At 37.7% G+C, this 16,834-nt stretch overlaps 1 protein-coding gene across 2 annotated transcripts in view; it reads left to right on the forward strand.

Annotated features, from left to right (window-relative positions):
• Positions 1-16,834, forward strand: part of tafa1b (TAFA chemokine like family member 1b) — a 204,259-nt gene that overhangs the window by 160,587 nt on the left and 26,838 nt on the right. For both annotated transcript variants that reach the window (XM_088338701.1, XM_088338700.1), the window contains exon 3: positions 14,192-14,332. In XM_088338701.1, coding sequence (XP_088194827.1) covers positions 14,192-14,332 — 141 coding nt within the window. The remainder of the gene's footprint in view (positions 1-14,191; positions 14,333-16,834) is intronic.

Genomic DNA, 16,834 nt, shown 5'->3' on the forward strand with positions numbered 1-16,834 from the left:
AAGGCCCCGATATCCGATCCATTTTTCTGACATTGCATATAAAAATCATCAGAATGACATATCTGGCCCGGCACTCGACTATTTCTAGCGTGGTCCTCCTGTCACGGCAATCGCACGGCAGGACGTGACTTCCTTTTTTGCTGCAGCCGCTTAATATGCAACATAATAATGATCCACACCTGAAGACCATACAAGTAGGTTACATCCCGCATACATTAACTCTAACCACCGCCTTTTATCCGATTCATGTGCGGGGAAATTTCACGGAACTTTTTCATGTGTTTTCTTCAAAGTGGCGTCAGATTTTGTTTTGGTTCCTTTTGGGCCATATTTTGGCCCATATGTAGAAATACGAGTATTAATAATTATATGCAATACAAATGAACACATATCTAAATCATGCAATATCTAAATATATGAAGTAAACGCAATTTATTGATTTATGTATGTTGTCATTTATTTTGTAATTTATTCATTTTATTGTATATTTTGTCATGTATTTTGTCATAACAAAATGTTTTTCAAATGAGGGCTGGCTGATCTTTTCACCTCTTGGTGGATTAGTAATGAACGATAGCTGCACTTGTCTATTAACCAAGAGGTAAAAAGCTCAGTCAGTTTCACTCGCCCCTCATTTGAATAACATTTTTGTTAAAACAAAATACATTTCCAAATAGTCTACAAAATATTTTTAAATATACATGGCAACGTACACAACACCATACAGTCAAAATACATGATAAAATAAACTATAAAATCCATAACAAAACGTATATTGAAATGGAAAACTAAATTAAAAAAATGTCAATATTGACTTCAAAATATACACCACTATTGATGACAAATTACACGACAGAGTGAATAACAAAATAAAAACATTATACATGACAAAACGCAACAAAATACATGACATAAAATACAACAAAATAAATACCAAAATAAATACTGAAATAAATAAATAACAAAATATAACACAAAACACATGACGAAACGCACAACAAAATATATGAAATGAAATGAAATGATCTGCATTTATATAGCGCTTTTCAAGTCAATGACTTCCCAAAGCGCTTTACATTGTGCTTCACATTTCCCAATAGCGGCCGTGATTTGTGCAGCCATGTAAGGCGCTAACCTGCTTATTGGGGGTACAAGCCGGGATTCGAACTGGGATCCCTTAATCCTAAAACGATCGCTCTACCTCCTGAGCTACTGCCGCCATGACAAAATAAATGACAAAATGTGTAAAAACATATGTAACAAAATGCACGACAAACTACACAGCAAAATACAAAAAATGACGAATAATATGACAAAATACACGACAGCATGCACGTCAAAATACAACATAAAATACATAAGGAAAAACATAGGATGAATAAAGTATCTATCTATCTATCTATCTATGACAACATGGATTGAAATGAAAAAAATGGCAAAATACACGACGGAGTAAATAACCTAATACACAACAAAATTCATGACAAAGGATACAGCAAAATAAAGAACAAAATAAATACCAAAATAGATGCTGAAATAAACCAAAGGTAAAATACACAACAAAATACACGACAAACTACATGTTAAAAGACACAACAGAATAGATACCAATATAAATAAATAACAAAAATGACAGAATAAATGACAAAATTTGCAAAAAATACACGACAAACTACACAACGAAATGTACAACAAAACACAAGACAAAAGAAATACCGAAATACATAAATAACCAAATACATGACAAAAAACACGACAAAATGCAAGACAAAAAAAAATTACGAAATGTATAACTATATCAGTACATTTAAATTTCGGCTTATATTTATGTATTACGTGATCTACTTATGTGTTCATTTATTTATAATGCATATCATTGTAAATATTACTTGATCCATATATTTATTTCTAAATATGGCAGGTTTGGTCCTCCATACAAAAGTGGGCTCCATTGTGGCATCCTGCCCCTTCACAAGGTGTGCTTGACAGAAGCATAGACTTAACTACATATAGTGGAACTGTGGCATCCACTATATAAGTACTATTGCATTTTTTTTCGGTGGAGGGGGGCAGAACATAAAACTTATCTGTCATGCAGAAAGCAACCTGTACACATGAAATGGAATACTGTATCAATACCTGCGTAACGTCCATTCATCATCCATCATCTTCACCACTTATCCTCAGTAGAGTCGCGGGGGTGCTGGAGCCCTTGCCAGCCATCTTCGGGCGGTGAGCAGGGGACACCCTGAACTAGTTGCCACACAGAGATAACTCGCTCGCTCATTCACACCTAGGGACAATTTGGACCGGCCAATTAACCTGACATGCATGTTTTTGGACCGCGGGAGGAAACCAGACTGCCCCGAAACGCACACAAGCATGGGGAGACCATGCAAACTCCGCACAGAAAGGTTTGTCCTCGAAACTGTGCCAAAGATGCGCTAACCACTCAGCCGCCACGCTGCCCCTATTTGCGTAAGGTAATAAAACATATTGACATAAAAAGTTAGGATTGACATTTAAACTTTTAAGTCTTCCCGCCATCATACACCGTCTTGGCGGCGGTTTGGCTCTCCGAGGGCCCATGACACTTGGCGAGGTATTACTGAATTTCTTCTTAAATCCGTTTTGTCACGCCCATCCCTTCGGACCGGGGCTAATTTCATGGTGCTGAACTGCTATTGATAGAGCTTTGGTAAATGAAGCACGCCGCAATCGTTAACTTTAATAACCATAAAGATGTGAGCAATGGAGGTGGGTGGGCCGGCCGATACAGGTGATTAAGAATCGACCCGGGCCGTGGCCGCCAGAGCCCCGTGTTTCTTATTTAAACTAATCATATTACCAGCGAAAGACTTCATGATCACTTCCTGCTTTGTCGTTGGGATGCTTAACACACTGGAGTAATGTTATGTTTATGGTTTAGGACACACTTAATATAATGAGAAAATACATCAATGGATTTTGAGCTTGCAAGGATAACAGATACGGCCTGTTTAAAATTGTCAAGATGAGAAAATTCTAACCCGTTCTAAAGGTCCTCCCCTGAGCCCTTTTAATTTTTCTTGAATCTCCTAGGTTACAAAAAATAAATTATCTCTAACCCTATAAGGCCTGGTTTTAAAAAATCACTTAAAAATTATTTTTCACCTTTCATATATTCTCGTAGAACCTTCTGATGCAGAACTGAAAGAGTTTTTGAATGCACTGCATTTTACTAAGTTAAAAAATTAAAAAAAACATATTGCATCATTGGGTTTTGAGGTGAGCAGGATTTCTGTACCTGTACTGACTTTGTCTGAACACATATAATGAACAAGGAAACATTTATCCCCCTTGTTTTATAACCTTATCTTCTCTGTTCCTTTATCTTCTTGGCTTTTTACCTCACTGTGAATGTGTGAAACTGGAGTGTCATGGCCAATTTCGTTGTCACAATATGTTAACCCATTTTGTAACAATGACAATAAAGGTATATTTTATTTTATTCTATTCTATTCTATTTATCCATAGGGTTGATTGCCTACTTTGCTCCATAACATTAGTATGTATATCATGAAACACACATTGTATCATATTTTTTTTTATGAATGAGTCATTTATTAGTTTAAAAAGGAATAAGAAAAAAAACTTTTTTTTTACTCCCCTTGTTCTGCCATGTTCTCGCTTCCTCTCTGCTCCTTTTTGCTTTACCTATTTCAATTGATAGTTCAGAAAACAGTTATTTTTCTCCGTAAGGGAAAGGCGAACATTGCATTTGTTACACTGTAGGCTGGTGTACCCTTCATCACAATACCTGCAGCGACCTTTGTCTGCTTTTTTTTTATTGGACCCTGCATGGACCTTCATGTAGGTCATTTCTGTGTCTGGAAGTCACATTTAGTTCTTTATAGTGCAGAACTGAAAATTTAAAAAATAGTGTAGGCTCTATGTTGGAAACAGAATGTTTTGGGAAAAAACAGTTCAACGTTATTATACAATAACAAAAAGCATTATACTGCCATTCACTGTCTAAAATAGCTTGATCCTAAAATTTACCTAAAATAAGCAACCAAGTAATTTTAATTCATAACAATGAACAAAAAACAACAACTCCAGTTTGTTTTCTGTCCTCTCGGGCCAAGTTGAGAATAATAAAGGCCCAAGCTTTACCCGGGGACCAGAGTTTTGACAGAAACGGCATACAGTATTAACAACATTAAAAACATGTTTGCAATAGGCAATAGATATATATTTATTCGAATTTCCAGAAGTCTTTCTAGAACACTTTTTGATTTAGAAATGAAAGCAACCTCATTGGTCGACATTGACTTGATTTGATTTCCTCCGATGTAAAAAATACAACTAGCATGGATAGAAATAGCTGTAGTATGTCTTCCTCGCATAAAGCCGTCACATTTTCCCGTTTGCATAATCACTGAAAGGAATGAGTGTCAAAAAAAAATCACAGAAGCGCAAATGAATTTGATTTATCCAGTACAGGATTTATCTACCTACACCATCCATTTTAACCACCGCCGTTGCAGAAGTCTGCATCCTTAAATGAAGATGGTGTAATTCCTGATCAAATATACATTGCTATTAGCTGCCAAGAGGAAGAACATGAAAAGTTGTTCTCTGGCAAGTGCCTGCAAGGCCCTCATTTGCAATGGACTTAGCCGAGCTTTGTATCATGTTTAAATATTCTCATATGTAATTGGTGCATGTTCTCGAAGTTGCGATCGAGAAATAAGATGACGAAGTCTTATTCGTTTTCGTTAAACTAAACAAATAGAGTAGACCCTCGGGTTACTGCATCACTACTTTACGATGTTTTTATGTTACCATGAAGAACACCATAACCAGCTCAGTAGCCTAGATGGTAAGGCGCCCGCTTTGAGACTGGGAGGTCGGTGGTTCGCGCCCCGGCCGAGTCATTCCTAAGACTTAAAAAGTGGTCGGCGGCGCCCTCTGTTGGCTGCGGCTGCATCGGCTCGCTACAACGGGTCAGGTGCAATCAACATTTCGTTCTGTGTACATTGTTACACAGAATGACAATACAAGGAAATTATTATTATTATTATTATTATTATATTTAGGCTCCTCGTTACGGCATTTCCCCCACAATACTTGCAGGATCTGGCACACGCTTGTCCTCTAGAGGGTGCCAACAGCCTCACGAATTGGCCTGCACACCTCCTGACTGACACATGAATGTAATCAAGAAACCGGACTATGCTGACAGCAGAGGCTGCCGGGTCATTGTCTTTCACAATAATTGGCATTTCCATTTTGGCTTCCACTTGATTTCGTACGCCTCATTGTGTTAAATATTTTGCGTAGCAAGCTAGGAGGGAAAATTTGAGGCCTGATTGATGTATTTATTTTTGGGTGAATTCTAATTTTGTGTCTTGAATCAACTACTGTACCTCGGTGATACATGAAAAAAGGTTACTAAGCCTATAATAGAATATATAATAATAAAAGCCTAATAAATGTGCGATTACTTTATCCATCCATCCATTATCTGCATCTCTTATCCTCAATAGGGTCGCGGGGGTGCTGGAGTCCATCCCAGCTATCTTCAGGCAGTGGGCAGGGGACACCCATAACTGGTTTCCAGCCAGTCGCAGGTCACACAGAGACAGACAACTTACTTGCTCAGTCACACCTATGGACAATTTGGACAGGCAAATTAACCTGAAATGCATGTTTTTGGAATATGGGAGGAAACCAGAGTGTCCGGAGAAAACCCACATGAAAACTCGGCACAGAGCCAAACACGACTTTTATAGTGGGAGCAACATCTGCTCGGATTTGAAAAACAAAACTCAGCTTGCAGGTGGAAGCATTTCATTTCCACTCGATTGCATACCAATTAGAAAAAAATGGTACTTGGGGGCCTGTAGTTTTTCTCACTGCTGTTTATTCCCTCAGCTCTACAGTATGTTAATATTTTGATAACTGAATGATAAATGTTGAGAGAAAGCCAAGAAATTCGAGTTGTAGGCCACGGAATGTTTTGTTCATTTTGAGGCCATTTATTTGCATCTTTGAAATTCATTTGAAGAACATAAATAACAATAATAACATAAATATTTTCAAATTATTATATTTTAACGCTTAAAATGACATTGGGCATAACGTTGCTGTGATCTTATCTAATTGCAAAAGTGTCTTTTAAATAAAATTGAGATTTTTTTGGATATGTTTTTCTTCGTTTTTTGGGGAGTGAAACTAACATATATTATATAAAATAATGACCAAAAAATATGAAATACAGTATAAAAAGCATATAATAAATGATAGAGTAATAATCATGATGTGTTATTATTTTACAACGATTAGAATAAGTTTTTTAGATAAAAACAAAAATGATACATTAAATAATGAATATAACATAATGACAAAACAATAATTATGTTATTGTTATCATCCTTATAGATATGTTGAAACAAATAAATGTTGTTTTGATGATGATAATAATAATAATATTATCACATAATAGTAAAGATTGTTGCTTTTATTTTCAAAAAGTACATTTGTCTTTTGTTTTAGTAGGACTCGGTGTCAATATTAATTTCTGACTTCACAAGAGTTTCATTGAATGACAGTGTTTTCACCAAAATGGAATTCTAGTGTTATAGTGTGAAAAATACAGTTATCATAAAGGATATGATGATTAAGACCAGGGTTGGGTAGGGTTACTTTAACTTGATTACTTTCAATTACTTTTGGATTACTCCAATACCAAATATGCTAATAAAAGACAAATAAAACTAAATATGAATAAAATTATGACTCACAACACGTGGTAAGCTTTCTCTCCTGGCTTTAATCTCTTTGATCTCCGGCAAAACTAACATAAAATGCGACGGAAACAAAATGAAAATAAATCAAAACAGCTTGCCAACATCATTTTTGCCATCCCATGTATTCCGTTACACCCCAAACCTGCACAAAATGTAGTCATTTTATTCATATTTAGTTTCTTTTGTCTTTTATTAGCATATTTGGCATTGGAGTAATCCAAAAGTAATTGAAAGTAATCCAGTTAAAGTAATCCTACCGAACCCTGCTTGTTTCTCCTTCCCGCTAAAAAAAATGTCATTCCGATGTTTTTCGACGTGATTAATCGCTTGTCTACCCCCTGACCCCCACCCGGACAATTTACAGCCTTTTCTCATTAAGCGCTTTTAATTGGCTGTTGAACTAAGCCGAAAACAATGAGGCATTGATCTCCTTCAACATAATCACCTCATCCAGTCATTGGACGCTCACTGTCACTGCCAGGCCCCTGGAGAAAAACGAGCAGCCGATGGCGCGTTCGATGCCCTTCACTTCCCCTCCGTAAAGTCTGGAGTGGGACACTCCATCTTAGCGAGTTACTTTTACTCCTCTATGGTTCGGGGGACAGAAGACGTAACGGATCATCAGCGAGTCAAACGATCGAATGTTTTTTAAACGGATCGTTGAAATGGCGAATAAATGGCAAACCCTCACTGTTTACAGGAAATTAGCATTTTTTTACTCAGTTTTGGGAATTATTAAGTTTCCTCATGGCATAAATTTGTGGTGACAGTAGCTTAACTCGAGTTAGAAATGATTAATAGCAAGTTTTCATTCAGTTTTCAGGTAAGTAAGTAAAGTCTTTTCATGGTATGAATTTGATATTAAAATAGCTCATCTAATATCTCGTATAGTAGCTCAACTTAAGAAAAAAATATTGGAAATCAATTGGCAGGATGCAATAAACTCGATTATTCAGTTTGTTGGAAAGTTTCCTTATGGTATGAACTTGTGTTTGGGGTAGCTCTACAATAGCTCACCTCCATTAAAGAAATGAGTAGAATCAATATACAAATATCGGGCAGCACGGCGGCGCAGTGGTTAGCGCTTGTGCGGCACAGTTCATGTCATGGGAACCTGTTGTGGGTTCAAATCCAGCTCCAGACTTCCTGTGCGGAGTTTGTATGTTCTCCCCGTGCTTGCGGCACTCCGGTTTCCTCCCACATTCCAAAAACATGCATTTCAGGTGAATTGGCCGGTCCAAATTGTCCCTAGGTGTGAATGAGCGAATGAGTTGTCTGTCCCTGTGTGCCCTGCGATTGGCTGGCAACCAGTTCAGGGTGTCCCCTGCCCACTGCCCGGAGATGGCTAGGATGGGCTCCAGCCCCCCCGCGACCCTAATGAGGATAAGCGGTACGGCTGATGAGATGAGATGAGATGAATATACAAATATCGACAACAAGATAGACTATTTAATTCCGTTTTCTTTGGAACTGTTACGTTTCCTCATGGAACAAACGTATGATTAAAGAAACTCAACTCAAGTTAAAATATGAATGAAGTAGACTAGCAAAACTGGCACAATACGATGAACTTTTCACTTCATTTGTCCAAAAAATTATGGAATCTTCACCGAACAAACACGAGTCTAAAGAAGCTCATGCAGTAGGTCATACAGTTGTTAGACTCAAGTTAAGACCATGGGAAATACATTTGCAAATTTTGCGGGACACAATCAAGTTTTTATTCGGTTCTATTGAATTATCCTCATGGTATAACCTCAAGGTTAAAGTAGCTAATACATTAGCTCATACAGTAGCTCAACTGAAGTTAAAAAAGAAGTGGGAATTAATTGGCAGGATGCAATCAAGTTTTTTGAATTACAAAGTATCCTCGTGCTTACAGTAGCTCATACAGTACTCTACATAGAACATCAACTCAAGTAAAAAAGAAGTGGAAATCACTTGGCGAAATATGCAGAATGCGAGTTTTTTAATCAGTTTTTTTAGTCATAAAGATTCCCTATGGCATGAATAGTAGCTTATACAGTAGCTCAACTCAAGCTAAAAAAAGTAGTGGAATAACCTTGGCAAAATTAGCAGAATGGAATCAAGTTATTTCGTCTCCTTTTTTAACTATTATGTTTCATCATAATCCAAACTCAAGGTTAAAGTAGCTCATACAGTAGCTCAACTCAAGCTAAAAAGGAAAATTGGCATGATGTGATCAACTTTGTATGCATTTATTCGTTTCTACTGGTAGTTATAAAGTTATAGAGTTCTTACGGTACAAACTCAAAGTTAAAGCATCTCTGTCAAGACCCAGAATGGAGTCTCGGACCCAATTGCGTTTATTTTCAAGGAATTTTTATTGGATTGAGCTAACAGAGCTTGCTTAGGAAGCCGAGTATTGTCCATCGCTAGCAGCGTTGGCAGAATCGATACGTCTTAGCGGGCAGGTCGATCGCCAGGGCAGGAGAGCAAGTCGTAGGCGTGGGACAGAAAGAGGTCGACACCGAAGGCGTCAAACAGGAAAGGTCTTTGGTACTGGAATCTGGCGAAACACACAGATAGACACAAGTACGGTCTGACACCCTCCTCTGGCCGCTGAAGGCTTAAGAGGAGAGTGCCAGCCAATGAGAGAGCGCGCTCCTGCGCGCCAAACGATTGCCCCAGGTGTCTTCATTTTGTCAATCATGACAATCTCAACTCAAGCAAATACAAGTGGAATTAATCTGGTAAAAATCGGTAGGATGCAATCAAGTATTTTATTCAGTTTTGAGGGAGTCATAACGTTTGCTCATGGTACAAAATCCCATGGTGATTGTAGCTCATTCGGGAAGTTTTATAGTAGCTTAACTGAGGTTCAAAATGTGTCGTAATAAATAAGCTAAATTGTCTGGTTGTAATCAACGTTTTCATTCATGTTTTGGGGAATTATTACCGTATTTTCCGCACTATAAGGCGCACCTAAAAGCCTTTATTTTTTTCAAAAGCTGACCATGCGCCTTATAATACAGTGCGCCTTATTTAAGGATCAACATTAAGTTTTCCAACTAACTTGCAGCCGCCGACTAGATTTTCCCCCGAACGCCAAGTAGTACGCGGTGTATGCTGGGATTTATTTACCGACGTTTCATTGGCTAACCAATGTGTCAATCATCATTTGAATCGATCACTATTGGCTAAAGTTATTCGGAGGTCAAGGGGCGGATCCTTTTTATCATTTACAGGCTGGCATTGGCTTAAACGGCAAAACAAAGCCTGCAATTGGCCGAAAAAGATGTGTCAATCATCAGTTGAATCGATCACTATTGGCTAAAGTTATTCGGAGGTCAAGAGGCGGATCCTTTTTATCATTTACAGGCTGGCATTGGCTTAAACGGCAAAACAAAGCCTGCAATTGGCCGAAAAAGATGAATGCTTATAGCACGTGGCTGACGGCACACAGAAAGCATTTTTTTCTATTCTGTATTTGTAAATATTCTCCTGGATTTACTGCACTCACGGATATAAGAGGACATTGGCTGCACATTATTATGAACACAACGACTTCGGTGAGCTACTCCGGGTTTTATATTGTCCCTGTATCTTGTTTCAGACTGAACTCGATGTTTCTGTGATAAGCGGTGCAGATAATGGATGGAATGGAGTGTCTATTTTTAAATTCAACTCAATCCCAAGTGTTTATTGTCATATGCAGAGTAAAGTTGCGAGCGAAAAAGAAAATAGAAACTAAGGAATGTGTGGCATTTCTTGAATCCCAAGACTTTAACCTTCCGAATGATGGAACGATGCATTTGAGTGACATCGTACGGACACCGCATCCGCACGTGTTCTCGACACGTATTTGCGTCTTTGCAAGCTTTGGGAATGTTAAGGGGGTAATAAGTTTGACTGAACTATCTGACTGTTTTGTCGACGTTCCCATTGTAGCGCCTTATAATCCGGTGCGTCTTATGTATGTCAAAAATAGGACCAAAAACGTTTTTTTCAGGGTGCGCCCTATAACCCGGTGCGCCTTATAGTGCGGAAAATACGGTACATTTATTCATAGTTTGAAATTGTGATTGCAGTAGCTAATACAGTAGCTCAAACTAATAATAATGATACTTTTTTTTTAATAAGAAAGATTTCTTGAGGTCGGGTGGAAAAAGGGGACTACCTGGACGTTGCATTACTTTTTGCGTCTTTGTATAAAAAATGTGAATAAAAAGAAAAGATATGTATTTTAACAACGTGCCACCAACCAAAAAATATACAACAGCCCCTTTAATCAATACGAGGGATAAAGAACGTATGTAGATCTTCTGCACTTAAAATGTCTTCAAATGGGGGCAGGTCACGGGGTCACCAGTGAAATATTCAACAAGGCAACACTTGGTCGAGTTGGGGGCTTTAATGCACTCAAGGGAATGTTTTTTTTCGCAGTCTGGTACTTTTAGCGTGTTTGTTGTGCTGAAATTCCTAACAAGAATTGAGAGAAGTGCATTAACAGTGCAAGGTTTTGCTCTCCAGCGGGACTGCAAATATTTGCCTCTTAATCCGCCATTCTATGGCCTTTGGTCTCACCACAACAGACCTTGTTGGAAGTGCAGGGGGGAAAAAACTACAGTAGACCCCCGCGATACAACATTATTCAGGTTGAAGTAGAGATCGCAAGATGAAATTATAGCAGAGGATATCTACAATTAAATCATACTATATACGGTAACTGTTTTGCCTTTGAGAATCATATATAGTGGTCTGCAAGTGATCTCTTATAAAAACATGCTTGTCACATTTCAAATAATGATGAAAGAATGTCTTATAATAACTAAAATACAACAATATTATTATTGTTTTCGTCTTAACCTAATTTTCAGGGCTCTGTCAATTATTTTAGAGCTTTTCATCTGCTAGTTTGTGTTTGTTATTGGGTTATTGGGTATATTTAATCAAACAGCTATATACATAATGTTTGCTTCACAAAGAGTCAGGTCACTGTTCCACGTTTAGAGTGCCCTCTTTTGGTTAGCTTGTTAATTGTTTATTGCTGTTGCTTGGGTCAATGAGTGTCCGTCAGTATGAAACCTATTGCGATTTATTGAAATAAGATTTTTGTTTATGGTAACATTTTGTACAAAAATAGCACCTTATAAACCTGGTAATCATGGTTAATAGGGGCAGCGCACCATAAGGTGAGAACGTCATAAAGAGGGGTTCCTGTATGGTGGGTTTCTACAACAATTTGAAAAGCGGATTTCCCATGTAACATCCGGTTATCTTGGCTTTACTCTAATTGTCGGGCACAAATGATGGTTGTTGATTAACAATGCATGTGGGGGAATGATTTCCGTGGTTGTCATGTTTTTGATTCTCCCTTTAGCATCACTGCAAGCCTTTGGACTGAGAGTAAATAAATACAATACAAAATACAGTATTTTTTTGCCGGCTTGCAATATCTTTTTGAAGCACAGGATATCATATTTTTTGGGGGGAGAAAGCCTCAATCATTCAATGGCATACCTGCATTTTGATGCTGCCGTGACGCAAAACAATAACAGACCAGCACGCTATATGACATCAACATATAGCAGATCTTAAAAACATAACTCAACATACAGATGAATAACGCAAAATATTTGCCGGCAACCAGTTCAGGGTGTCCCCTGCCCACTGCCCAATGATAGCTGGGATGGGCTCCAGCACCCCCGCAACCCTACTGAGGATAAGCGGTGCAGCTAATGAGATGAGATGAGATTTGGACATGCATAATACTCTGTTGTCAATGTTGTATGTTCGGGAAAATACCATAAAGAGAAGGCAAAAAATGTGAATGTACATGAAAATGTCGCAATGCGGAGTCGTTGTATCCTGAAAGTTTTCAATATTTCGATGGGCCGATTTCTCGTGTAACATCCATTTATTCTTCCCTTTTTCCTGGTTTTACTTTAATTGTTGGACGCAGGTGTCTGTTGCAGTGCCTGTCAAGAAAAGATAAAGAGTTTTTCCCGGGGCAAGAGGGAGGGCGTGTGATGGAGGGCCGTTCTCCCCCAGCTCTACCGGCTGCATTAGCCGGTCGCTTTATAATTGTGTGAACTTCCGACGGCTAGCTCATTACTCACCGGCGTGGTCGCTAGCTGGCAGGAGGACACGCCTCGTCCTCTGGCGTTTCGTCCCCATCTAGCTTACTTTGGACGTCCCTCGCTTCCCTGGCGGCTTCCCACGGGCACCCGCCTTTATTGTTGTTTTGACCCAGAAGCTCCCATTGGCGGGTATCCGATTTTTTTCAAAAATATTTTTGACGTCTTCCTTTATCACCCGGTGTGTTATTGTGTCGCTTTCACTTTGAGTAATGTCACCAGTTGATCCGAGTTATTGTTTTGCTGTGGTGGAAAACCTGCACTAGGGAAAAATGTACAACTAAAATAAATGAATGTATCTTTTCAAGTTAAAAAAAGGTATATTTGTGTTAATTTTGCTAATTTAAAGTATTATTTTACTTACTTGAATGGATTTTTTTTTTAAATGTTGTTGTCATGTTGAAAAGACCTATCGCTCCCAAATATGCTTTTGTTTGTTTATCATCTAGTTCATCCCTCAATGAATCAAGGAATGATTGTTATATCCATGTATTATTTGACTTACACTAATAGAACATGTTAAAATATCATTGCTGTCATGTGAAAAAAATCATACCTCCCAAATTATTATTTTTTTGTTCTTTATCTGATTCATCCTTAAACTAATTATTTAAAGAGTGCTTATTAATTAATTAATTCTACAATATGCCATACCAGATATAATCGTTCTTTTGATGATGATTGGTCCTCAACAATTTTATTTAAATAATGTAAATAAAAATGGACATTTAAAAAAAAACATTATTTATTTCTATTTTACAAAAAAATAATTATAAAGTGTTATAGAATACCAAACATCATACCCAAATAACATTTGTTTTAGTGTTAGGTTATTTCTATTATTTTAGCAGGGGAAAAAAGTACTCTTTAGATAATTTTAAATTAAAAAGGCATTAGTTTTAGTTTATTACTCCAAAAATATATAAAACTTTCAAAACTATTTGAAAAAAAAAAGCAAAAGTACATGCTTTATACAAACTATATTAGAGTAATGATAATATGTATAAACTAAAAATAGTTAAAAAGAGAAAGTTAATCCATCAGTGAAACAAGAAACGTTTTAAAATGTATTGTTTTTATTATTTAGGTTTATTATCAGGTCAAAAAAGAAAAAAAGATAAGTTTAGCGAAAGTATCTTGCCAAAAAACGTTCTTCTACCTGTCTCGTTCACATAGTTTCGCTCTTTCTGCGGCCTTATTGTCAGCATGTTTTCTAAATGTCTTTTGGGGAGAAAAACAGTTTTTTTTCACATAAATAAATCTTGATGGTGTATTTCTTGTGTTTGACGTCCACAGAGGGAGGCACTTGCGAAGTGATCGCGGCCCACAGATGCTGCAACAAGAATCGCATCGAGGAACGCTCGCAGACCGTCAAGTGCTCCTGTTTACCTGGAAAAGTGGCAGGGACAACACGTAACAAACCTTCATGTGTTGATGGTGAGGAAAAAGAAAATAAATTCCCATTATTTTTTTAGCAGGTGAAAATTGAAACACAAAATAAAAGATAAAATTAACGGAAAAACAAAAGATAATTATTTTTACAGTTAAAACAGTGTGTTAGCAAATAATAGCTTTGTTGACTTGAATGATGAACTGGTTGCCAGCCAGTCGCAGGGCACTCATAGACAGACAACTCACTAACTCGTTTACACCTCAGGACAATTTGGAGTTGCAATTAACCTGACATGCAAGTTTTTTGGAATGCTGAAAGAAACCGGAGTGCCCGGAAGAAAGCCACGTGAGCACAGGGAGAACATGCAAACTTTGTGCAAGAAAGCTGGTAGCAGGATTTGAACCCATCATATTTGGCGCAGTTCATGTCTTGGGAACCTCCTGCGTGGGTTAAAATCCTGCTCCAGACTTCCTGTGCGGAGTTTGTATGTTCTCCCCGTGCTTGTGTGGGTTTCCTCCGGGCACTCCGGTTTCCTCCCACATTCCAAAAACATGCATTTCAGGTGAATTGGCTGGTCCAAATTGTCTTTAGGTGTGAATGAACGAGTGAGTTGTCTGTCCCCGTGTTCCCTGTGATTGGCTGGCAACCAGTTCAGGGTGTCCCCTGCCCACTGCCCGATGATTGCTAGGATGGGCTCCAGCACCCCCGCGACCCTACTGAGGATAAGCGGTGTAGCTAATGAGATGAGATAATGAGACATTTGAACTGTGCTGCAGATAGCCTAGATGGTAGTGTGCCCGCTTTGAGACTGGGAGGTCGCTGGTTCGCGCCTCGACCGAGACATACCTAATTGGTATAATGGCGGCGCCCTCTGGCTGCGGCTGCATCGACTTGCTACAACGGGTCAGGTGTATCGACATTTCGTTCTGTGTACATTGTTACAAAGAATGACAATACAAAGGAAATTATTATTAATTATTATTATATGGAGGCTTGCAAATCTCTCTCTGTCTCTCTCTTTCTCTCTCTCTCTCTCTCTCTCTCTCTCTCTCTCTCTCTCTCTCTCTCTGTATGTGTATATATATATATATATATATATATATATATATATATATATATATAATTTGTTTTTTATTATTATTTTTCTCAATTTTGCAGTATAGATTCATACACTTGCAGGAAAAAGACAGAATAAAGCCATCATAAATAAAGAAATTTATATAAATGAAACGATATGATAAATTATATAAATGAAAATAATAATACATAAACTCAATTAAGTTGTACTGTTGATAAAAATATTTAAAAATTGGGATTTTCTTTTTTGCTTTTCAAAAGTGACGTTGCTCCTTTATGGCATTTTTTTTACATTTTGAATTTCAGTCTAAAAATTCCATTAATGTAAAAAATTAAAATATGGCAGAAAATAGTGATTAGTCCTGGGCATTGAAATGTTTAATCTGGATGAATCTAACGCCAAATATTGCATGAATCAAGATTATTCTAGATCAGAATGCTTCATTATCTTTTATATATTTACTAAAATGCTTTTTTTTAACTCTGACAAAGGTCATACGGGCTCCCAGATTTTGGGGTGTTTTTCGAAAGGAGGAAATTATCTCAAAACTCAATATTAAACTTAAATTGTTAGTCAAAATAAATTCTACTCATAAGGAAATTAAATATACATGTACTACAATAATGCATATCTGCATATTTTTGTTCAGCACCTTGAGTTTCATTTCGGCGTCTAAAAAGTCCTGTACAAATACATTTTAATTTGATTTGTTTGGATATTTATTTGAAAAAAAATCATACAAATAACTGTTACACTATTTAACAAAAAACAACAGAATGTGATTAAGCACGTTTTCAGTTTTGCTCCGTAAATAATCGAAATGCATCCAAGCGTTCAGCAAGCAAAGGTTGTGTGCTTCTCAGCATAGAGTTTTCGCCAAGACCTGAGTGAGGAGTTTGTTGCAGCCCTGATAGCCCACAGCAGATTGGTTTGACGGAAATGAATAACTAATAAACAAAGTCAGGAAGCTCCGGGCTGGAGTACCTGAATTTCCTCGGCTCAAGGAAACAATCAAGCTCAGGTTTTGTGAGGAGGGGGTAACACAGCCGTGGCGTCGCAAAGTTACCCAGATGCAAAGCTTATTTATTGGTTAAAAGTGAAAGAGATAACAGAGAAGAGTAAAACGGAGAAAAAAACAGCTATATGGTTTGAACATGAGCGTCCAGACAGGCAATAAAGGCAAACTATGAGACAAGGTTAGCACATATAAAACGTTTTGTGGGTTGATAATAATCCGAGTCCTTGAGGTGTTATGATGCTTAGACCAGGAGTCAGAAACAGGCGGCTCTGAAGCTGCATGCGGCTCTTTGGCGCTCCCTTGTGGCTTACTGGCACCTATTAAAAAACGTTTTTTACTGAAAAATTACACGGTTTCTATAGGAGGAAAACCTGACACAAACACTCGTTTTTAACAAATATTGATATACAAAGACTCTTCGCTAATTTGCCTCTTCCATTAATCGCTAGT

The sequence above is a fragment of the Urocampus carinirostris genome, chromosome 6 (genome assembly GCF_059441175.1).
Source record: "Urocampus carinirostris isolate Australia breed hairy pipefish chromosome 6, RoL_Ucar_1.0, whole genome shotgun sequence".
Taxonomy (NCBI): domain Eukaryota; kingdom Metazoa; phylum Chordata; class Actinopteri; order Syngnathiformes; family Syngnathidae; genus Urocampus; species Urocampus carinirostris.